This window comes from Amphiprion ocellaris, chromosome 22 (assembly GCF_022539595.1).
Source record: "Amphiprion ocellaris isolate individual 3 ecotype Okinawa chromosome 22, ASM2253959v1, whole genome shotgun sequence".
Classification (NCBI taxonomy): Eukaryota; Metazoa; Chordata; class Actinopteri; family Pomacentridae; genus Amphiprion; species Amphiprion ocellaris.
In genome coordinates this window covers 18,309,626-18,333,229 of record NC_072787.1, presented here as the reverse complement: position 1 = coordinate 18,333,229, position 23,604 = coordinate 18,309,626, and the positions used below count along the sequence as shown (strand labels likewise).

At 39.8% G+C, this 23,604-nt stretch overlaps 2 protein-coding genes across 6 annotated transcripts in view; one reads left to right on the top strand and one right to left on the bottom strand.

Moving 5' to 3' along the window:
• Nucleotides 1–21: 21 nt before the first annotated feature.
• dync2i1 (dynein 2 intermediate chain 1) lies at nucleotides 22–9,756 on the bottom strand. Of its 3 annotated transcripts, XM_055006944.1 has the most exons (23): nucleotides 9,157–9,756; nucleotides 8,874–8,927; nucleotides 8,104–8,761; nucleotides 7,963–8,021; nucleotides 7,499–7,816; nucleotides 7,320–7,385; nucleotides 6,806–6,859; nucleotides 6,294–6,525; nucleotides 6,013–6,115; nucleotides 5,249–5,378; nucleotides 5,038–5,149; nucleotides 4,858–4,952; nucleotides 4,626–4,755; nucleotides 4,287–4,459; nucleotides 3,375–3,537; nucleotides 2,848–2,961; nucleotides 2,672–2,733; nucleotides 2,055–2,106; nucleotides 1,899–1,959; nucleotides 1,512–1,611; nucleotides 1,278–1,409; nucleotides 642–865; nucleotides 22–554 (listed from the first exon to the last, which is right to left on the bottom strand). In XM_055006944.1, the coding sequence occupies exons 1-23, from the start codon at nucleotides 9,169–9,171 to the stop codon at nucleotides 383–385; spliced, it is 3,279 nt and encodes a 1,092-aa protein (XP_054862919.1). In that variant the 5' UTR covers nucleotides 9,172–9,756; the 3' UTR covers nucleotides 22–382. The 3 variants fall into 3 exon arrangements, with proteins under 3 accessions (XP_054862919.1, XP_023153423.2, XP_023153424.2); XM_023297655.3 differs by lacking the exon at nucleotides 7,320–7,385; XM_023297656.3 differs by lacking the exon at nucleotides 7,320–7,385 and having other exon boundaries at nucleotides 6,806–6,856.
• A 112-nt stretch (nucleotides 9,757–9,868) lies between these two features.
• The window catches only part of esyt2b (extended synaptotagmin-like protein 2b), a 37,125-nt gene continuing 23,389 nt past the window's right edge, over nucleotides 9,869–23,604 (top strand). For all 3 annotated transcript variants that reach the window (XM_023297646.3, XM_023297644.3, XM_035942653.2), the window contains exons 1-7: nucleotides 9,869–10,513; nucleotides 15,342–15,383; nucleotides 15,983–16,117; nucleotides 16,425–16,501; nucleotides 17,000–17,072; nucleotides 20,190–20,279; nucleotides 23,240–23,295. In XM_023297646.3, coding sequence (XP_023153414.2) covers nucleotides 10,115–10,513; nucleotides 15,342–15,383; nucleotides 15,983–16,117; nucleotides 16,425–16,501; nucleotides 17,000–17,072; nucleotides 20,190–20,279; nucleotides 23,240–23,295 — 872 coding nt within the window. In that variant the 5' untranslated portion in view covers nucleotides 9,869–10,114. The remainder of the gene's footprint in view (nucleotides 10,514–15,341; nucleotides 15,384–15,982; nucleotides 16,118–16,424; nucleotides 16,502–16,999; nucleotides 17,073–20,189; nucleotides 20,280–23,239; nucleotides 23,296–23,604) is intronic.

The window sequence follows — 23,604 nt, the reverse complement described above, 5'->3', positions numbered from 1 at the left end:
TGAAATTACCAAACCACTAAATAACACCAGCAAAGACATCTGTTTATTGTATAAAAATTAAACTTGTTAACACCATAGAAATATTTTATATAGTCAAAAAGTAGAAATATTTACATCAGCAAACATGTACAAATATTTCTCATAATGTATTTATGATGTTGAATACACTGACCCTTGTTTAGGATCTTTGGTATTTTGCTACATTCTTTTTATAGCTGAGATAATTTTCTAGCTGTGAGCCATTAATTTAAAAAGAAATAAAACAAACTAAGTATTCAAAGTGACTGTTACAACATATTCACTAGTTGTTCTCTATGTTCTTCTGAATTTTTAAAATGCAGTAAATCTTTTGGAGTAACTCCAATGTGGATCCTGTGAAGTTTCAAAAGGCTTCAGTCATCATACTCTCCAATTTCTCCTCTTCTGCAGAGCTGGACGCAGTCAAACTTCTCGTGAAATACTGCATTTCTATTTTTCCTGACTCATGTGCCAGCGCTATTCCTGAATATGTGTTTTGTTGTCCTGAGTCTCCAAACAGCGCCATAGCTGTCACCCTAAAACAGAAACAACACATTTGATATTAAACAAAAATCACAAAAATAGAATTATTACATTCATCACTCATGTCTGGAGAATGTTACCTATCTGCATTCATTCTCTCAGTGACCACAGGCTGAGTGTCATTTTTCAACAGGTCCCATATGTGGAGGTTAGAGGCAGCATCGAGTGCACAGAAGACCGTGGGCCTGGTCTGAGCCCACTGCAGCGACACCACCGGCTCACCAGCTGTACCATCCGTCCACTCTGCCATCGGCTGCTCATGGCTGACAGCATGCAGCCTGATGCTACCATCACCACAGCCCACCTGGGATAAAGACAAAAGAAGGCTCTGAACAAAGTAAATACACATTTAAAGCTACAGTAGGAATTCTAGTCTCTGTAATTATCATATTTACAGCACACAATAAAAAAAGAGAAGGAGAAGGAGTTTCCATGATTGTGTGCATTGAATCCTGTCATTGTTGTGGAATTTTCAGTGTACCTTTCTGTGGAGGTGTGAAGGTGTTTTTATGATGATGTTTGGTGAATTAATGTTTTCTCCCTTCAATTTTGTACAGATTGAAAAAAAAACAGATAGTGAGCTGCTGTTAGGGTACTAATGTCCTACTGTTGATGCTAAGCTAGACTAACTAGCTCCTGGTTAAAGCTTCATATTTAACAAACATGACAGTGGCATCAAACTAAGTCTCAAATATGCTTATTTCTTTCACTCTCACCAAGAACAAGTGTTGTTTGAAGGGAGAAAAGTGTACTGATGTGATGTCAACAGGCCGAAGTCCAACCTCCTGACACCTGTAGAACTTCGGTGGAGCTTTCAAACCGTGACTTGTTCCATGGTTGACCAGACCCTGGACAGAAATGACATAAGTATACAATCACAAAATTGAACAGGGGAATCATTTGCTCAAGATATTATGAGATTTATTTGAAATTTCATGAATAACACTCACCATATTGGTGCCAATAAAGAAATGATTGGAGTCTGTTGGAAGAAACTTTAAAAGCAGCGACTGTAACGGCCCTGTTTTCATTGCACCTCGTGGTGAAGCCCTGAAAGTTGAACAAAGCAGGATACAGGGGAAAAAAGAGGTTACAACATTCCCACCCCAAAACAAACGGTGTCACAGTGGAATATGACACATTTACACTGCACGTATACGACCGCAAATATGCTCCCATCTGATGTTGAGGTGACAAGGAACAACATCGTGTAAAAAACAGGATCGTATGACCACAACAGAGCAGCTGTGTTCCACTGGGCAGCGACATTGGGGGGTATTTTGAGCGCGATGGCTGGCAGTGATGGATGGTCATCACAAGCTATTTATCAATCTCACCTCTCAGCAGTGAGGAGGGACGAGCTGTGAAGCAACTTTACTTTGCCCCCAGGTCGGAGCCCTGCAAGAGGGAGGAATGAGAGAGGCTTGAAGTGTGAGAAAGACAAATATGTTCATGGAAAAAAGACGGAGCGCTGTGAAATGTAACCGTGCTACCTAGATCTGTTGGAGAGCCTGCCTCGTTGCCTTTGGGGAGCTCCACCACCACCTAGAGGAAATCATGCAAATCCATCAACATCTCTAAAGCAGACAGACAACAGCATCTTTCTGAGTATTAGTAAAGTCAAAAATACTGGTTTTAAAAAAAAAAAAAAAAAAAAAAAAAAAAAATATATATATATATATATATATATATATATATATATATATATATATATATATATATATATATATATATATATATACATGTCAATGTATTATTAACATTATCCTTTCTTTTCCTGTTATTGTGGTATATTCACAGTGAAAATTTTAGAATTACAGTTCTATGAATTTTAGGGCTGTAATTTGGAGTATCCAACCTGACAATCTGTTTATTAGCCCATATTCATTTACTTATTGGCTAATTAGTATCATTAATAGCTTATGTTTGCATGAAAGGCAGAGAGAATTAGAAGAAGTTCACGAGTTACAAGGAGCAGAATTGTTGATGATTTCCAAGTGGATGTTTATTAGTGATGGACAAAAAAATGACATGTGCAAATCACTCTGAGTCAAAAAAAATTTAACATGATGGATCTGTGTGTTCAGATTTGATTTGGTGTCCAACCTACCCAGAAATTTAAAACCCCGCTTTCATCCAGAGAAGCCAGCTGGAATGACAGCCCCGACAACTCTGGATTGTGAAAAAGAATTACATTTAATTAAACATAAATGCAACTGTGAATGGCTAGAAACATACAGCACATTATAAACATGACATGCAATCCATGTGCTAACAATTCCATACCTTCCTCAGATGCCAAAAGTGGGACCTCTGGCCTTATCGCTCCGGCTACAGTGGAGGGGACGACTTCTACAGACGTGACAGATGAGAAATGACCGGAGCCGGCCATCACTGCATCTATGTTGACAAGATGACGAAAGAGAATACATGAACATACGCTGAATTAGCATTACCATTATGTAAGAAAAAAGCCTTTGAACTGAAGGTTATAGAAAGCAGCTGGTTGATTGTGTACAACGAGTAAGGTTGTTTACCACTTAGTGCTTGCTGACATTTCTGACAGTGCAAACAGTGAAATCTGTAACATTATGTGGAACATCAAAGGACCTTATGTTCTCAAAATAAAAGTAGACAAAAAAGCTGTAAACACATGCCTGCATTCTAGGGAACCGGTAGTGCTAATGATATTACACTCTTTTGGGGGGAAAAAAATCACCCACTTTATAATGGGACAAAGCTTGAAATGTAGTGAAACAGAGAAGAAGGTAGAGAGAAAGTGTCACAGAAAACAAAGAACAATGCAGGAGTACCAGTGGAGAAGGTAGGCTGCCTGAAGGTCCACTCATCCTCCCCTATCTTTAAGCTGTAATGGTTGCTAGCATGCTCCCTCAGGTCCCACAGCACCACAGAGCCCACTGATGTGCCTGCAAACACCAGGATGGCCTTTCCAGGGCTGAAACAGCAACACTGAACCTGGAACAAAGTACATTACAAAATGACTGGTGTTGTAGATATTAGCAGTGAGGCAACTTTGGTTTCATTGAGATTTAATCTTAGGCCAGGTTCATTGAGCCTTATTGGCATTGGCTTAACTTTGAAAGCATTTTTAAAGAAGTGTGGATTTTTTTCCATCATTTACACTGAGATCGCTGTATGAAGAAACGTCCTCACAGTCAGTATGTGCAGACAAAACGTTTTGCATAAGATCATTGTATTGTAACAAGAAAATCATTGTCATTCACTGTAGTTGTTTGTGGTTTTATTATCCAAACAGGACTTCTGTTTGTTCGTCTGCTTCAGTTGCAAGATTTCTAATTTAAGGTGATTTACTGCACATTGCAGGTGTCATGGTGTGTGTGCATCCTGCAGTTACTCAGAGAGCCAATTCATTTTCATGTTTTTCCTTTGTGTCCTTTGGAAGTCCATTAATTCCCAGGTCACTCACCTAGGTAAGTACCTGAAGGAAACAGGACTAATTGAGAGGATTTTGAGGTTTTTTTTGTCTGCCAATCCACTGTTCCACACTCTCGTCCTGTAAGTGGCTGTAATACACCTTAAACCAGGTTTGCCAACTGCCAATCAAATCAAAAGAAGTTGCCTGGTGTAAGTTTTATTGTAGTTGCCGTTTTTGGAGGGCAAGCAAAGCAATAAGGCCAGCCGCTTGCATTGCATTTATCACAACTAGCTGTGCTCTAACTGAAAATGGAACCAGGAAATGTTACCTCAGATTCATAAACGAGGACCTTCTGAGGTCTGGATGGCTCCCAGATGTTCCAGATGCAGATGATGGTGCAGCTGTCAAGGCGCACAGCGCTGGGCTTCATGGTGGGCATGTGGATTGACATCATGGTGTGTCTCTGGACCTGAGAGAAGTGCAGCAGGCTGATTTGACGACCTGCAATTGACAATCAGAAAATCAGTGTCCCATAGGAGAAGCTAAAATCAAGATAGAGGCAACAGGTGTCAGCTAAGAACATAACAACAACAATACAGAATAAGAACTACCAACCAACTACGACAAACAGAAGAACAAAATGAATTTCTCTGGTTGTGCTGTGTACCGTAAAGAAAAGGCAACTTAGTGTTGAGCTGTAAACTTCCATCGCTGAAAGACAAAGTGTCTGTTTGAGAGTTAAGCTTCCTCAGCGATTTTCTCTCAGCTTGATCTTCCTCCAAAAGGACAATCATCACCTTGATTTGGCCACAAAAGACAAGAGGAGTCAGGAGGACAATAATATTCTTCATGAAAGAAGTCAAGACTTTAACATTTCTGAAAATATGTGATTTAAAAACCTGCGAGGCTGAGCGTAGAAATGCTGCCAGACGCTGGGAATCAAAGTTCATGTCATTCATGTTTTTGTCTCTTGCTTCCAGAGAGAGGTTTGGATCTGTCAAGACATAAGTAACCCAATTAATAAACTCAACATGTCCGTTCTAAAAATGAATCAGAGAATCATCTTGATGTTTTCTTACCTCCACAGGCTCCACCGTGCTCTGGAGGATGCTGTGTCCACTTTTCACACATTTCTATTTCCTCTGTCTGGACGTCTCGGTCTGCATTATCCTCATTACACTGAACATAAGCCTGACAAGGAAGATGTTACTTAGATACGGACAATTGCTCTTTTATGATTGTGGTTCAGGTATGTGCCAAAAGAAGGAGATTACAGAAATTAATACGGACCTGTTTGGTGTTTGCAGTCCCAAAATTTCTGATGTACATGTCATATTCGCTGACAGGTGGCAAATCGAAAAGGGAGACTGTCGTGGAGAAATCCAGATCAATTAAACGAAGCAGCTCTGCACTTCGCTTCCTGTCGTCACAAAAAAATACACACTGAAGGTCAGAGAAATAACGAATACTGTATACTGCCAGATTGCTTTAAGTATTATGCTTACACACTAAATATTACTTTGCCCAAAATCATAAAAAAGGAGTGAGCACATGTATCCTGTCTCATTATGATTATCCTATTAACACAGTCAGAATGCAGGGAGTCAAGGAGAAATGAGCTCTGAGAACATAATTCCTCTCAAATATTGACAGAGAATATTTTCACTATACAATTCTGTATCTTCATCATCACAGATCACATGTAAAATAAGGCTATTGTTCATGTATTATTCATGTATGATACTGAATGTGTGTTATTTACCTACTTTATCTCTTTATCTAAAAAACTACCTTGATGCCAAACAGCTATAAAACAAAACTGAAGAACAAATTCGACCCTCTATGGTGCTGAAAGCAGGCAACAGTCGCTACTTTTCATCAGTTGTCTTATTCTTATAATGAATGTTTGATAAATAAAATTCGAATCAAGTGCTTTCTTCATGTAGTTTTTGTCTTTCCAGTCCAAGAAGAAGAGGAAAAAAAGTGAGCTACCCTCAAAAACCATTGTGTTGTTTGCACACTTAAAACTACATTTTTTTTGCCAGTTAACTTACTTCTGTTTGGTGGCAACTTTCTTGCTGACTTCACGCTGCTTTGCGGCAACAAAGTCGATAAATTTTCCACGCTGAGAAGCTCTGTTCTCATTTTTCTCAGAGCCTGCAAACAGAGCAGTGACTAAGTATTACATCCGCTAGAATTCTGCAAAAAACATCCTGGAATTAAATGACTTGTGTCTTCTAATCGGACGCAAAGAAGCAAATCTGCGTACAGTGTGGTAACACCAAGTGCTTTCGTAAAAAAACAGATATTTTGCATTGATAAGAACAGACTGTACCTTTGGACCATTTAGGCCCATCTTCCTCCTCTCTGCTCGTACTTTGCCTGGACTGAACTGTTCCAACTCTCTCATTCTCTTCATCCATGGCTCTCTGAATTGCTTCAATCTCCTTCCTCCGTCGTGCTGTGAGCTCCTCCCTTTCTTCGCCCACCTCTGGATGCAGCAGTTCCTTTTCATCCTCACCTTCATTTGTGCTCTCATCCATCTCCTCAAAGTCCTCTTCATAATCCTTTGCATAGAGGAAAATGCATTCACTACTTTACACTTGCAATATTTTTTGACAGAAAACAAGAAAAATAATGAGGATGAGCAGAAATGTCACATCTTTTTGGAGTAAAAACGGATGCACTTGTCAAAACTTTCACTACTCACCACTTTCTTAGAACGCAAATCGATTAGTGCATGCAAAAGTAAATTAATGTTAAAAACAAATATGTTAACAAAATGTCGGAAGTAAGAAAACAACATGATTAGATACTGAATTATTTTTGCCTATTTTCGATCATTACCTCAAAATCATCTTCATATTTTTGGTCAGCCAAATCTTCATCATTGGCAACCTGCTGATGTTATTAAAGCAGATAGAATAGGAGAAACATTAAAATAATGTTAATTAACACATGTAGTGACTCCTTGATGATGATGAAGCTGTATTTTAAGGAAGCTGAAGTTCAAAGCGGAAGGGAAAAGACTGTGCACATGTAGCTCAAAGACCAACAGATTTCCCAACTACTGCAATCAGAAAAAAGCTTGATTTGTAATAATCAGCTCAATGCTTTTCTTTAACCAACTGCAGTTGAACTGAAAGGTGGTCTACTTTGCTGCAAGCACATTATAGCGTATCTCAGGTATTAAAGTCCACTGTGACTGCCATGATATTCTATTCTTTACGTTCAGTCAGATATAAAATGGAAAAAGAAAAATCACACCACCAAAGTAAAGAAAAAAATGTCCCCAGAAATACAGGAGTGGATTTTTTTCCCTTGAAGGCTATAAGCCAGGTAACCACACTGAATATCTTACAGGTTTCTCTGGGCATACTTCATATTTCACATTAGCTGTCCCCTGCTGGGAAATCACTTCAACTTCCTAGATTGTGAAAAGTGACATATTGGAGAAGAAAGGCATGAAATCCTTCAACGAATCCAGAGTAATGGATCAGCATTGTAATGTCTATAAGAGCAATTTATGGTTCTACTAACCTCTGTTTCTACCATATTCTTCTCATCATTTTTGTCAGATGATGATTTCTTAGAGTTGGTTTTGTCTCTGTTATTTATTTCTGGTTCACCTTCCTCTCTGTGCCTTCGCTCTCTGTGTTTTCTCTGGACATCTTCTTCATCCCTGTGTCTTCTCTCTCTGCGTTTTCTTTCTGTGTCTTCTTCGTCTCTGTGCCTTCTGTCTCTGTGTTTGTCCCCCTCTGTTTGCTCTCTGTCACCACGATGATGCCTGACCTCTTCACTTGACCCTTTCAGGTCTCGATGCTCCCTGGATTCACCATCATGCTTCCGCTTCTCCTCCTGAATAGCAGGAAAATCCACACAAGAGGGCCAATGTAACCAGGGATTTCAACACAGCTGCACTTATCCCAAATATGTTAATCAATTTACTTATTTTTCTTGAAAATGCAAATTAGCCAAAAGTCAATAATATTACAAATGTTTACATAATGTCCTCTCTCTTTGTGCCTCCTTTCTCTCTCTTCTTTATGCTTTTCTTTGCACTCTGAAATAAAAAAGACAGAAATAGTGACATCACTTGGAAACCTTAACCCTGTCAGTCTGTGTGCACATTGCTGTATCTTTACCTCGTTCCTCTTTCCGTTCTGAATGCTTCCTGTCTCCATGTCTCTCTTGAATTTCTTTATCATTCCTCTTGTCTTCATAATCATATTTGTGTCGATCTCTCTCCTCTCTGTGGTGCTTTCCTGACTGATCTCTTCTTCTTTCCCCACTTTCTTCATGCCTTCTTCTCTCCCTCTCACGCTCTCTGTCCCTTTCCTCTCTTCTTCTTTCCTTGTCTCTTTCTTCCCTCCTTTTGTCCCTGTTCTCCTCATTGTGTCTCTCTCTTTCCCTAACCTTCTCTTTCTCCTTATCCCTTTGTCTTTCCTTGTCCCTCTCCCTTTTGTGCTTTTCCTCTCTATCTTGTTTCCTGTCCCTGTTTTCTCTGTAAATATCACCATGCTTGTTCTCATCTTTAAATCTATCCCTTTCTCTTCTCTTTTCTCTGTCCCTCTCCTTGTCACCTCTCCTGTCTTGCGAGCCCTCTTTCCTTCGCTCTGCATATCTGTCTTTTTTGTCTTCATCTCTTCTCTCTCTCGTGCTCTCCCTTTCCCTGGGCTTCTCTCTTTGTCTTCTGGACTCCCTCTCCGGATCTCTGTGACGTCTCTCTATGGATTCCCCACCACGGTGCTTTCTCTCATTGTCATCTCTCCTGTTGGCATAGGGATCACCACGATCTTCTTCCTACAAAAAAAATAGATAAAATAGGAGTATTTATATTGCTTTGATGTAATTGTGTTGACTGATATGAATCCAGCTTCTTCTGCAGTGCTTTCCTAAGCTCTCCTTAACTTACCCTGATGTGTTTTCTCAGGTCAGCAGGTCTCCATGTGTCTTCCTTGGTTATTTTCTGAATAAACAGGGTTTTTAATGTTCACTGGGTGACCATATGGACGTTTAATCACAGGTAAAATAAGCATATTTTGCGCCATCAAAGTAAATCCATACAAATGCATGAAACAACGTCCTCTGCCTGAGATAATGTTTGCAACTACCAAAGCGAACATAACCTTTTATAACCGAATAAACATCTCTCAGCTGTGACTCGCACGCGGTCAGAACAGAGAAGATCCACTTACCTTGTCGCTGTGCATGTTTTCATCTGCGTTAATGTTTTTTAAAGTTTTTCAGTTGCTGAAAATTAGCTCATATTTTTGTACTGACGCCGCCATGATGGTAAGCGTCTACGACGCATGCGCTGTTTGTTGAAACCAAGGCGAGCGCGTCAGTTCGGCTTGACAACAGGATTATTAATCATCAGAAGAGCAATCGCTGGAATCAACAACCAGTTGTTATGGCAGCAGTCAACGACACTTATTAATCAGTATTTTTAAAAAATGAAGGTAAATTATTATCAACAAATAGAATGTAGCCATCTGCACTCATACCGCTGTTACTTCTAAATGTGTTTGAGTTAATTTCGGTATTTTTGTACATAAAAGTGATTACCCTGTGCTCGTCATTTCTTACGGTTAGCAAACAAGTGATTGCAGCGTTTGCTAACAAGTAAGCTAGGTAATTGTAGCTAGGCTTATAAGCTAGGTAACTAGACAATTATTTAACTTTGGTCAATTCGAGGTGTTACTTTTGTCGTATATTTTTAATAACAACTATTTCAAATGTGTGTCAACCAAAGTAGAGCTAAAATTGATAAACTGTGGTTACCGCTGTTGAACACCAGATGGAGGTGTTTCATCTTTTTAGCTAGTGCTGCTGGCACCACAGTGAGCCCACACAAGTGGATCCCTGTGCGTTTTTTTTGAGACGATCATTCCCTCCTCGTGTGCAGGCAGCGTGAGTGTAGCCGTGGACTGAACTGGCTCATTGGACTAATCTAATCAACGGGATGCTTCCCCAAGCCGTTGTTCTCAGTGAACACTAAAGTGGTCAATGCCAACGATTCCTCCGAGGGCGATGGGCTGGTGTGCAGGTGAGCCAACGTGAGAACAGGCTCCTCCGTAGGAAGCGCTTCGCACATGGGAACTGTGTCACTCGACCTCATGCGCATTTGGACTGTTTGAAGACAGACTCAGAGACATGTCAAGAGACAGCATGACAGCTGTACGAGGAGCCCACTCACACAATGCTTCCCCTAAAGAGAACGGACACACCGCGCCGAGACCCGCTCAGCCCAGCGCCAACTTTCCCCATCCCTCTGCGGGGAACACACCCGACGACTCCCCGGTGTCCTCTACCAGCGAGCTGACCCAGACCTGGGTCCACTTCGCTAAAACATTTGTGCTCATCTTCCCTATTTACGCATTGGGGTATTTTGAGTTCAGTTTCAGCTGGCTGCTGATTGGACTTGTTATCTTTTTCTGGTGGAGGAGAAACACAGGAGGGAAACACAGCCGAGTGAGCCGAGCTCTGGCTTTCTTTGAACAGGAGGAGCGAAGTGCCAAGCAGGGTCTGACGACCTCTGATTTACCACCATGGGTAAGACACGTTGTGAAATACAGCACAACAAATAATATCTACAGCTGTTTGTCTTGGCTAAGCTGTTTCTCCGAAGAGCTTGCGTGGTATTTTTGTAAACAATATTTTTGAGTTTCCACGAAAATACAATCAGCTGACAAGATCAGGAGGAGCAGAGTTGAGCTGTAAAGCTGTGATGGGGCAGCTGTCCCCCAGCAGTGACATTAGACTGAGCCCCAGTCTAAATACAGCAGGGTACAATGGTGAACCAGACACCACGCTGCGAAGGAAACATGCCCACAGGGTCCCTGTTATTTTAGGATCCAGACTGACTTATCTCGCTTGTAGTGATTCGTTCTATTTCTGCTACACTTTATCTTGGCAAAATTGTGAGACAGCACTGGGGCCCTTGACTTTTCCTTGTCAGGGTTAATAATTCAGTGTGTAGGGTTTTCATTTGCCTCTTCTTTAAAACCCTTCATCAGCTTCACTATATAAATCTGAAACGCAAAGTTTATCAAAGTAGAAGCCAAACAGAGTACAAAGCAGATAATAACATAATAATAGATGGTGTTTTACAGAGATTGACTGAAAGAATTGATATATGCTGTTTTGGAAGAGAGCTCCCCATCTGTGTCACATGTCCATAAATTGTGTGACTCTTCTCAGGACTAGTGCCTTTGAAAAATGTTTATAAGATACCTTGTTGTGTATGTTGTTAACTGCTGGGGAAACATAAAGTGAAAGTAAATTCTTTTACCAATGAATGCACTTTGTTTCCCTAATGATCTTTAAACTAAACTAAATCCACTAGACAGAGATAAAGGGACTGTAGAGAATTAAGTTTATTAGTGCAATATTTATCTTCTGCAGAAATTACTGTGAAATTGAGAATTTATATCTTTTAAAACCTTTTTTAGGAAACCAGAGGGTCTCACAGGTCCGCTGTGGTCCAGTTATGGAAAATATTTCAACTTAATTTAATTGAGCATTAGCTAAGTAGAAAATACAATTCAATTGAACTGCAAATTAAACGGAGGCTCAAGTCTCAGTTGCTTAACTTATCAACCTGCCAAATTAAGACTTTCTGTATCAGGCTCACTGGAGGTTTGTGATGTTCAGTGCAACAGTTAAAAGCTTATTCTGCTGACACAAGGCTGAGGATGCATTTAGGCTGTTAAATGGGGGTGGAGGAATTAGATGGTGAAGAGTGAGAGCTGCCCACTTACAGGAAAGAGACATAATTGAATGACCTCAGCACCCCAGGTTTTAGGTCTGTGGTTTGTAAAAGAAAGTGGAAGTCAAGCATTGCATGCATCTCTGCTAATACTTGCAGCAGGTGTGAATCATCATTTGAAATCGCATCACATCTTTCAGGGCTTCACAGCGCTCCAGACTGACAAGCTAAGCGCATATCAGTGTGCATTCATACTGAGCTGTCATCAGCGGTGGAGATTTTCTCTACTTACTGCTTTTAAGTCTTGCCTGTGCACTCAACTATGCAGAACTGAACACTTTTTAGTGGTGAAAGAAGTATCCAGGTCGTTTACTTAATAAAAGTACCAAAATAGCAGTGTAAAAACACTCCATTACAAGTGAAACCCCTGCATGTAGCTATATACAAGTACATAAATATCAGCCGCAAAGTAAAATATAAGTACTGGTTTGGTCTTTCTGACTGATATATTATTATATATGACAGCATTAGATTATTAGAGCTGAAGCATCAGTGTGTCAGCAGCATGTTCATGTTATAGCTGATGCAGGTGAAGCTAGTTTGAACTACTTTATATATGATTTTATATATATAGTGGTGCAAGATAAATATGAAAAGTTGTTAGTTGATTAATGGGAGAGGACAGAGAGAAAACAAACGTCTGATGTTCACATTTGTTTTCTGTTTTTGAACTTTTTCTCTAAGATTTGATTTTTGGTGAGATTTTCGATCACTTGAACATTTATTGAAACAAAATCAGGGAAAAGTCACTGATAATGACTCATAGACATCTGAAATGTGACCCCCAACTAGACACTACTTCTTGTTAGACTTTAGAGGAAAAAATGTTTTGAAACCACTGGTGTACTCTTTGACAACTTGTTTTCTAAAACCTCTTATTCATTGTGGAAAGTCTTAAAGCTAATCAGTAACAAAAACTGTCAAATATACGCAGTGGAGTCGAAAGTACAACTTAGAGAAAAACTCTGAAACGTGGTGGAATGGAAGTATAATGTAGAATAAAATGGGGAATACTTAGGCAAAGTACAAGTACCACCACATGTTTTGTTTTATAGCTCAAGCAGTTTTTCCAGGGTAAGTCAGTTGCTGGCTGATGTACAGTATCAGGGCAAGCATCATATCAGGCTAAATTATCCAGTCATAGAGGCATAAAGATGAATGCACTCTGTGGGGACATTTTTTACGTCATTAAAACATCACTTTCTATAAAAAAAGCTGAGAAAATGGTTAGGAAATGATATAGGTTAATATGAGTGAACGTGACACTACTTCTCATCAATTTTACAGTTTTTTTTGCCTCATAAAATGAAACATTGTAATGCACAGCAAGCTTGCATACATCATACATAGAACAGTACCTACAGTAGCCATAATTGTGTTTTCTTCTGACTCACTGGGCACAATTCATTCGTGCAGAAATTTTGTTCGGTTGTTTAATGTCACATATCAGCAGGAGAAGAAAGAAGCTGCTTTCGAATGTCAGCTTCATATCAGTTCTGTAGTAGGAGTGTAAGTGAGAGGGTCAGATTGTCTGCACAATATTAGATCTTTAGATGCAATCATGTCAGCATGACATGAAGTTTGAGAGATAAGATCAGCTCAGCTTAATCAAAAAGTATTTCTGCTTTGTTCAAATATGTGATAGTATTCAGGAGAGATGTGAGTGTGGCGCCTCAGTAATGTTGTTCTGTCTTACTAGCCAGAGGATGTATTTGCTTTCAGGTCCAGAGCACCTGTCTGGGTGACTGGGCTGATGATAGGCAGATTGACTTCAGGGAGAATAATCCTCTTTGATTCAATACCCCAGCAGACTGTTAATTACACTTTAAAGAGACAAAACCCTCTGATTTCTCATTTGTGCACCACCACAAGAACAAATTGGAACTGGATAACAAAAGTGCTTTGCCATCGTTCCTACTGCTAGCTCAGCTTTCTCAGCCAGCATTTAAAAACGTGTCCTACTGAGTGAACCATCAGTGCCTCACCTACATTTTATGAATAAGGTCACTGTGCTGGGAGTATTAAGGAGTCCTTACCAGCACCTCCTCCAAATTATGTTATTTACATATATAGCGAAACTATGAGTCTGGATGTGTCAGATTAGCTGGAACTTTCTGTTCCCTGTCGTCCTGCTCTTGTCGCTGCTTCATTCACTCTGTGACATAAATGCTGGATAAGCACTTAGCTGGCTGCATGAAAAATAGTGCTGCCTCTTGTAGCTGTCTCATCGTATGTAATATCTCACCAGAGCTTCAGACAGCTGCATCACTTCTTATCTCTGTTGAGACTAGAGAATAAACACCTTAAATTTGGTGATGAAGAAGCAGTGTTATGCCTCTGCCACTTTTTAAGTTGGTACGTGCATTGCTTTACACCTTTGTGCACGGTATCAACTTCATTTCTGGGATTTCCTTCAACTCATATTAAATCAATGCCTCATTTACTTTGGTCATTTAAGAGGATTAGTCAAACTGCAAGTGAGACTCAAAACAGTGTGGAAATGTGAGACTAGTGCAGGAAGGAAATACAATTAAGAGTGACATCTTGGTGCTAAATAAAAGCACACAATCTCAGTTCTGATCCTAATAAAGCAGTAAATCCAATAGTATTGATCTAATTGGACATACATGGCATGACATCACACTCCAGATACCAGTTGTCTTATCCACACAAAGCGTCATGAAAAAAGAAAGGTCACACAATCGATGCATTCTTCAGGTAGAAATGAAAAAGCAGGTAAAAACACAGTGACCTTTGCTTGAAGAGTTCTTCTGAGATTCTATTTCATCATCTTTTTCCTTCATCTTCTTTCTTTTTTTTTATCAGGCTGTGACACCATATCAAAAAGCAGCCGCAGTGAATGTTCACATGCATCAATACCCAATAGAAACACGCTCCTCTATTGTATTATTCTTGTCTGGGCATTGCAGTTTAATTGATGTGTTGCTGTGGAATGCCAGTTCCGTTTTAGTATTTGGACCTGCCAAAAGAAATCTGTCATCTTCAAGGTATTGCTTTTCCTTTGATGCAGAGTTACAGCAAAAAAGCTTTTAGAAAATGCAATTTTGCATTAGCGAACATGAATTAGTTTACAAATTGGCATATATATAACAACTATTTGGAACAATTCGTACCAAAAGAACGGAGTGTGCTGTACACTTAGCTTTGATGATGACAACAAAGCTTTAAGGCAGTTAAACGGAATCATTTTAGACAATTAGATAGTGAGGGTTTTTACCATGCTAAAATAGCAGCATGGCTCAATTCTCTTTGGTATGGATTGTAATCATTTTGGTAAGTTCCTAACTTTTCATCCAGCAACATCACTGGATCAATATTATTTGGATGTTGTTGTCCAAAAAGCTTTATGTCCAAACCTTTAGCAGTAGTTTGTGTTTGGTGCCAATCAATTACTTTTAACATGCTAAATAAGGATGATGAACAAGGTAAACACTTTGCTTGTTACACATTAGGATTCTAGCATTGGCACTGTGAGCATGTCATCGATTTGTCTGTCTGTCTGGAGACAGGAGGTGAAATTTGCCTTTAAAATGTTGTTAGCAGGCTTATTGAAACCAGCAGAGATTATCTGCTCTGTCTTCTCCTTTGTAGGTCCACTTCCCAGATGTGGAGCGAGTGGAGTGGCTAAACAAGGTAAGGAATCGAGCGGCTGTCACTTGAATTTGTTTGCTTGAGTGAAACCCTCCTTTTTGTTTTGTGAAAACTGGAGTAAATGCGATGTCTGTTGCCCTTCTGCAATCTCGCTTCTTCCCACTGGGATGGCACACTGCAGTACGTAGGACTTAGCATGCAGCCTGGTTCCTGCAGCAGTGTGAAATGCATTAACCCTTGTGAATCCCCATGGCAACAACCAGGATGTAAATTTTGAGTCACTCATCAGTATACATCAGAAATGTCTAGGTGGGGATGTAAAAGAAAAATCATGTTTTGGTGTCCCTAGTTGATGTGTGTGAGTCTAACAGGATTTTACCTAAAGAGAAGTACATTTTAAATATTTAAAAGTAATCTGTCTTTCATAGTGTCACACATGTGCCTGTATGAAGCAGTGAAATTGGTCATAAGAGGATGCAGTTAATGTAGTGACTTCATATATTACACACAGTGTTATAGCACATACAAGTATATGCCCTTTACAGCCATTTTATAATAGAAGAAGGCGCCATATTTTATTTTACCCCATCAAAACTCTGTGATTCTCTTTGAAATTCAGCCTTCTTACTGTATCCCCGTAGACGGTGAAACAGATGTGGCCGTACATCTGTCAGTTTGTGGAGAAACTGTTCCACGAGATGATTGAGCCGGCGGTGAAGGAGTCAAACGCCCACCTCAGCACCTTCTGCTTCAGCAAGATTGACATAGGGGACAAGGTGAGCGTCTCGTAGTGTTGCCGTGTGTTGTACACAGACTGATCATGTGTTACTTCAGCAGTGACAAAACAGACCACCAGCAGCAGGTGCCGGGGGACAGCTGGTCAGGCTGTACGGTAGCTTGAACGTGAACATCCATGCACGTAGCCGACACGTTCTTGCTTCATAAATAGTTTCCATATGGGGTCGGGAGAGGGGTCGACCTTGTGCTAACCACGTGCTAGTTGGGAGGGGTGGGTGTGTTGGTGTAGCGTTGATTGCCTGGAGTGGTGTAATGGCCTTAATGGTTCCCTCTGTTGCACTGCAGCCGCTGAGGATCAATGGGGTCAAGGTGTACACAGAAAATGTGGATAAGCGACAGATCATTATGGATCTGCAGATCAGGTGAGCCCATCACATCTGTTTAAATCACTGTTATTTTATCTCTGCGGCTGCTTAGATTCTTTACGATGTCAATCCTGGTTATTATGGTAACAGGTAGTACGCTTTATAGCCAACACTCCTTGAGCAGCTCCTTTGTCAGACTAACTGGGATGTCTGTTGACAGTGCAGCCAAGCAAACTCATATTGTTTTCATGCAGAGGTCAGTCAATAAATGGCCTCTTTCCATTCTCATGTCAGCAAATGACTAACAGTAATAGGCAGTTTAGGTCCAGGGCAGGAGAGACAGAAAATGAGATTGAAAATGACTACATAGAGAGATAATTAAATGTAAATACAATAAACAGCTATTGCTGAAAAACACAGGCTATAGATTATCGTTTGATTTCTTAAAAATTGATTGTGAAATCTGGAAAACAACAGGTTTATTTATTTTTAAGTCGTTATATTGAAAAATGATTGCCCTCTGATCGAGGTTTCTTCTTGTTGTTTGCATCTCAGCTTTGTCGGCAACACAGAAATCGATGTTGACATCAAACGCTACTACTGCAAAGCCGGCATCAAGAGCATCCAGGTGAGGAAATTCTTTTTTTTTCTGATTACTTTCACATCCTCATACAGGTACTTTCTCTCAGCGTGAGTTTCAGACTCTGCAATGGTTGTCAGGAAAGAACATGAAGCATTGCATATAAAGTGGCACTGTGTGTTGAGGTAAAGGTCTGTCCTGTCAACTTGAATTCGGGAGACTTTTTCAGTCCTGCATGAACGGTAGATTTCCTTTTTTTTTTTTTTTTTAACAGCATATAATAACAGGATCCTGCAGATATTTGGACTGCAGCCTTTAGTTAAACATTCCATATATACAGTGGTTTATTACATGTCTAAATATAGAAAGGTTTCAGGGATCCAAGTATATAGTTTATGATTTTCTGCTATGAAAACACAAATAGAAGTCAGGTGGAAGAATGTGTTCATGCATGCTCATACCGATAAGGTTGGAGCTGTGTAATGAAGCACGTAACAGAAATGGAATAACATGTACTGTATTTGTAAGCAGCTGTAATGAAAAGCTCTGCAGCACTGGTTTTCAGCCCTTTTTGGCTAGAGGATTCACAGGTTGCATAAGTCTAAATGTCGATATGATAAGCATCTCAAGGACGTAGTTCCCACTGTGGCTGGAGGGAACCTGCCTCCCCCTCGCTGTTCAAAATCATTTCCACATGGCATATCGTAGTGCGGTCAGCCACACGTATGACTGATAACGTCAAAATTGAGCTAGTTTCCAGGTCGTGGCTCACTGTGGCTTGTGGGGGCAATGTGTAGTAATTGTAGTTTGACTTCCTCACCTTACCTTTGTGACCTCAATTGTTGAGGTACGCAGTATAAACAAAGAGCAGATTTTTGACCTGGATTTCATCTCACAGGCATACAGCCTACCCCAAGTCTTCCTAGGCCTCAGAGTTCAACCAAAGAGAAAATTAGAGCCACCCCCTCCAGTGATAATGAAGTTTTTATTTACCTTGTTAACATGTTCATACGCAGTTTTTTATATGCTAGAAGATATACTACAAACTGCTGTGTAGCGTTGACCAATTTTGAAAGCGTATTAACACACATTACAAACCCGAAGAACCGATCCTGTCAATTTATGGAGGGAAGCTTTCTGTATCATCATAATTCTTCTCCAGGATCGGTTTCTGGTTTGAGCATGTATGGCAAAATTACTCCCAGTATTACAACTTGCCATAGTGTAGGTGTAGGTGAGCTGGTGTGCTTGAGCTGCAGTGACTGGGGGGAGGTGTGTGGAGTGAGAGGCAGTGACTTCATAGGTTCATACGTTTTACAGAAAGTAGCAGTGTAGAGTAAAATTTAAGATATTATAAGGTGGGAAATTTGTGCTTCCTTGGAAAAAAAACTCTAAATATGTAAGTTTGATCCACAAATAAAGACTTTTAGGGGTTGAATGAACAACCAGAGAGTTACTTTAAGAGGTAGAACTGTCAAGTATTTTCTGAGATAAGATTGTTTTTTTTCAGAAATATTATCTGATCCTTGGATGAGGGATTTGACTTTGCTGTTGGGAACTACTACTTTGCAGAACTATTAAGACAATCAATGGGCTGAAGAGAAACACAGTAAGGGAATCGTAAAACAGAAAACCATGCAAATAAGATTGGGGTACTTTGATGTGATCACATGAAGCATTCCCTTATTATATGTGTCTAATAAACAAAATTTTAAACAAATAAGCTAATAAAAACTTAAATAAATCACCGCTCCTTGCTTAGTTTTCCGTTTCGCTATATTGCCCAATTATTCAGAAGTGCATGTGTTTGATTTGTTGTTCTATGTCCTTGGCCCCTTGTGTATCACTATAGGGCAACAGCAGGCAGAAAAAACCATTTGTGTCCCTCCTAGGAGACCGAATGCAGTTAGGTCTGTCACCAGGAGACATGTGTTGCTTGCTGCCCCTGTTATGTAACTCAAACAGGCCTACATACAGCCATCTCCCCAGCTGATTATCAGCCACTAATACATTAATCCCTGTCCATCTTTGAACTGGTTTGCGTTACACTGGGCAGGTGTGTTTGACTCCATAATAACACTTAGATTAGTGGTGGCTTTGTGAGGAGAGGGGTTAAACACCGATGGCCACTTATTATATATTTAATATCAGCCTGTCATGTGGTGCGACGACTGTGATGGAGGCCTTAGCTGCTGCTACTTTACATAAAAGCCTTCTGAACCAGCAATTAAATCACTCGCTGCGACAAATTGCAGTGTTTTGTTTTTTTCTTTTGCAGATGGATCTATTATTAAAAGCCATCCATTTAGTTGATATCTTTGCTAGTCAGTAGCTGGTGTAGGTCACCCTGCCTTTAGTCATTTTCAGTCCTTAAGACAGTTTTGTCAATACTACTTTAAATGTACTTTATTCTAACTAGAAGCAGTCATGACTTGGCAGTCTCACTGGGGTGAGAAATGTAGCACTGTCTAAAGAGAAACTTAAATATTTGTCTGATTTTTGTACAAAGTCTTGCACCCATGTGGGGTTTAAGTTCTTGTGCATGTATTTATGATCCACAAACTTATTCTTCATGTAATTTTCTAACAGATAGCAAAGTGACACTTGAGACTTCCAGTGTTTACTTTCAGGAAAGAATGTATGAAATTGAACATTCCTTGGCCACAGAAATAAGTCTGAAAATGAATGTGACGGCATTTACTGTGATAAGCTGCAGGCAAACACTCTAAGAACTTTATTGGTTTTGGTTTCATAACTGCTTTATTAGTATCGTGTTCAGTGGCGCAGGTTGTTTCTGACACAGTTCTATTTGGACAAGATTTTTTGTCTCCCCAAAATAGAAATATAGCTTGAAAACAAACACGTCGGTGCTAGAACTCAAACATCCTTTGTTCCCTGCTTTGGATTAGAGCAGCTGTGTGGTGTCCACATGACACATCCAAAGCACTTCCAGGACCATAATCCTTGTAATTGTCATATTATGTTATGGAGAAGGTGGAGGCTGACACGGGGCAGGTGTGAAATCAGGCCGTGATCGAGTTTCTAACCTGTCATGCGCTTCAGCGAACGGCTCCACAGCGGAAGAATGTCAAGGGCCAGCAGGGTGTGAGTTCCCTTTAGCTCTCTGTTTGTGTATATCAGTGTGTTCCTCTTGTGTTTCCATAGATCCACGGCGTGCTGAGGGTGGTGATGGAGCCGCTGCTGGGCGATATGCCACTTGTTGGAGCTCTGTCTCTGTTCTTCCTCAAGAAGCCAGTAAGTGCAGATGCTAATTGCACGACACTAATTAAGTCTTGTTTTATAGAGAGGCCGTTGAAGCTATAATGACAGCGCAGTCTGAATAAATTCATACTTATTAAAGATGAGGCCATTAAATAATGCAAAAACAGATGCTTGCTAAATCTTTTCCAGCGCAGCAGTGCAGCATTACTATTCAGTACTTTACTCTGATTTGACATGACATTTGAAAAGGAATGAAAAGTTCAGAACTCTGCTTCTTTCTGTTCTGTATACTTGCTTTTTTTGCCAAGGTTGTCAGCATTATCCTGCTGTCCTGAATTTCTTTTATACTCACCTTGGTTGTCAGTGAGTGTTCTCACTAAATTCCATAGCATTGGGCCTCATAAACCTGTTACCACTTGGTTTACTGCTTTGCTAATCTGTTTGCCTTTTTCGGGCAGAAGCAGCAAAGATGGACATAAACTTTAAAAACAGCAAAAAAAAAAAAACAACTAAAATTCTGAGGTAAATCACAGCTGAAGCACAGTATAATGTGTTGGTTACATTTTAAAGCCCCAGTGTCCAGTTTAATTTCAGTTTATTTTCCTCCATGCTCGTTAATATCAACTCCTATCTGTGATACACAATCTGCATCACTTTACATGATTTGCATTCACATTACCAGTTGCTTGCACATCCAATAATTTCCAGTGCACGTTCCATGGATCTCTGCTGTTCATCAACTGTGCAGAGCCGCTACTGCACAGCTTAAAAATGTTTGACCGATTTATACAAAACGGGAGGACCCAGTGGAAGCACAGCAGAGCTTGAAATAGCTGCAGATCAGGCCAGACCTACTTTGGCAGATTTCTCTACCCCAGGCACTTAGCTAAAGCTCAAGGTGGAGATATTACTGTCGGAGGCAGAGGAAAGAGGCAGCTCTAGTCAGTAAATTGTGCTGCAGTCCCACATGTAACAACATACACACAAGCTAATGTCTATCAATCTTCTCTAGCTTCTAGTTGAGGAACATTACATTGGTTTACTGAGGGAGGGACAAAATAAATTGCTAAAGCAATATCCTGTGGATGAAAAAAAAGAAAATCACGACATTGTGTACCCTGGACTTCAAAGAACTCAGCGTCCTTCTGTCCGTGTGCTATAAAAGGCCTGATGCTGAGTGCCAAATGAAACAGAAGCATTTCCAGACCATAAGAGGTCTTAAACACGTCTGAACTGTATGACCTCACCAATGCAACTCATTGTAACATAAATAAAAAGATGCAACGCATTCTGCACTGAGACCTCTAAAGAGATTTCGTTGCTCTGGCTCAGAGGAACAAACTGTTTTATACTTCATGTAATAACTGATGAAGCAGCATTGAAAGAAATCTACTGTGACTGTTGAAGTAGTTACTAGATTCACATAGATTGAATGTATTTTTCAACCATCGGGTAGTCTTTAGGCTGTGGAAAATCCTAAATATTGACAAAATTGATGTGTTAAAGGAATACTTCAACATTTTAAAGCACATTTTCACATTATAGATTTCCAATTGTAATTCTCACAAACCCCTATTAGCACAGATTTACTGTCTTTGTGCTATTGATAAAAAAAAAAAAAAAAAAAGAACAAATTTATACCAGACTCTGAACCTGGAAGCTGGAGACAGATTAGCTTAGCTGAAACTGGAAATATATCATGAAAAATGCAATACAGGGACCATATAGAGTCATTCATTTAATTTTGGGATAAATGAAATGAGGCACAACTTGTTAAGATGCTGGTAAGTGGATTCTTTCTTCTTTTTTTTTGCCTTAATACCCCCTGTTTCTAGTCTTTAGGCTAAGTTAAGCTAGACTTTGCGTGGCTGTAGCTTCATATTGAATCAACACCAAAGTGTGTTTTCCAAAAAGTATCTCTTAATTTTGCTTATTTTTAAGCGCCCAAAATAGAAAGGCGTCCCAATGACATTGATTTTTGGCACAGAAAATCCTCACATTTGAGAGGATATAGTCTGCAAATTTAGTCAGCTCTGAAAATAGTTATGTTTTCATCTTTTAATTGATTCAGTTCCCACCGGGTTTACGGGTTAAAGACCTTCATTACTCAAATATAGGAGAAGTGTTTTGACATAGATGTGAAATGCAGGCAGGGGGGTGCTCTGCAACACCACCTCCCACCACATTCACAGCCCTGCAGTGCTCTCCTCTTCGCTGCAGCACTCAATGCATCTGCTGCAGTGTAAGCAAGTTGGACAGGAAAAGTAGGGTGGGAAAGGCTCATTAAGAAAACACTGCTCCTTCAGCTCGCAGGCAGGAACAGATCAAAGCCAACTGGAATCAGCCTGCATCTCAGGTCTCTGCCGCTGCTCCTCACACCTCTCTTTGATTTCTTTGAACTGTCATCCTTTGTCTAGATTTGACCTGCTGCTGGATTTTCCACGAAAGAGAATAAAATGAGAAAATAGCTTTCCACAAAAGAAAGTACAGTGTCCCTGACCTCGTTATCCTGAAAACTAATGAGACTCCAGAGGGCTGCGGCTACTTTTATAAATATTTTAGCAGGCAGGTGTTTTTGTATTAAATTCCAATTAAGCATTTGCGCTTCCTGTGCTCTTTTTGTGACTCGTAAATTGCAGCTAACTGAGCAGATAACATCCATATAAACACTTGAAAGGTGAAGTGGGACTTTAAAGGAAAAAACTGAAAGGTTAAAACAACAGCCTTTAATATTTGAGCAACACTTTTTTCCCAAATAGCAACTTATCTATAAAACTTTAGATTTTTTTTAAATTTGTAGTGAGTTACTCTCTTTGTCTGCTGTTTTTAATCAGTGAGGTTTGTTTGCCAGAAAACAAGAAGCCAAGAGGTAATGTAGCACGAGGGCAGGAAACAATAAAGTTAAGTGTGAGGATCAATTTAAAGTCATTCACACTTTATCTTCTTACAGTCTAACCCATCGGGGATGTTCTTGTTTTTTTCTTTTGTTTTAGCTTCTGGACATAAACTGGACCGGCCTCACCAATATACTGGACATTCCTGGGCTCAAGTAAGTCAATTCAAAATTGCTTTTCTTGCTTTTGTAGAAAACAGCTTTTGCTTGTTGAAACTGAAACCGAAATGAAAGCTGAGATCTCCAAGGATTCTAGAAAGCTTGCTGTGTTTACAAGCCACATACCTATTTTTAACTGTAATATTGCAAGCTGCAATATATTTTCTTAATCATGTATCACCATTCTATCTCTTGGAATTGTGTTATTTATTCTTTTTAGTAAAATCTATAACATTTCTATGTGTTTAGGGTAGGGCAGACTAAACTAAGAGTTCCCTTATTGATCTTTGTGGCTTTATACACCAT

Coding starts and splice junctions, on each gene's coding strand:
- dync2i1 (XM_055006944.1), bottom strand. Junction 5,150..5,248: donor GGACTGCAAACACCAAACAG/GTCCGTATTAAT, acceptor CTTCCTTGTCAG/GCTTATGTTCAGTGTAATGA. Junction 1,410..1,511: donor TCTTTATTGGCACCAATATG/GTGAGTGTTATT, acceptor ATTTCTGTCCAG/GGTCTGGTCAACCATGGAAC.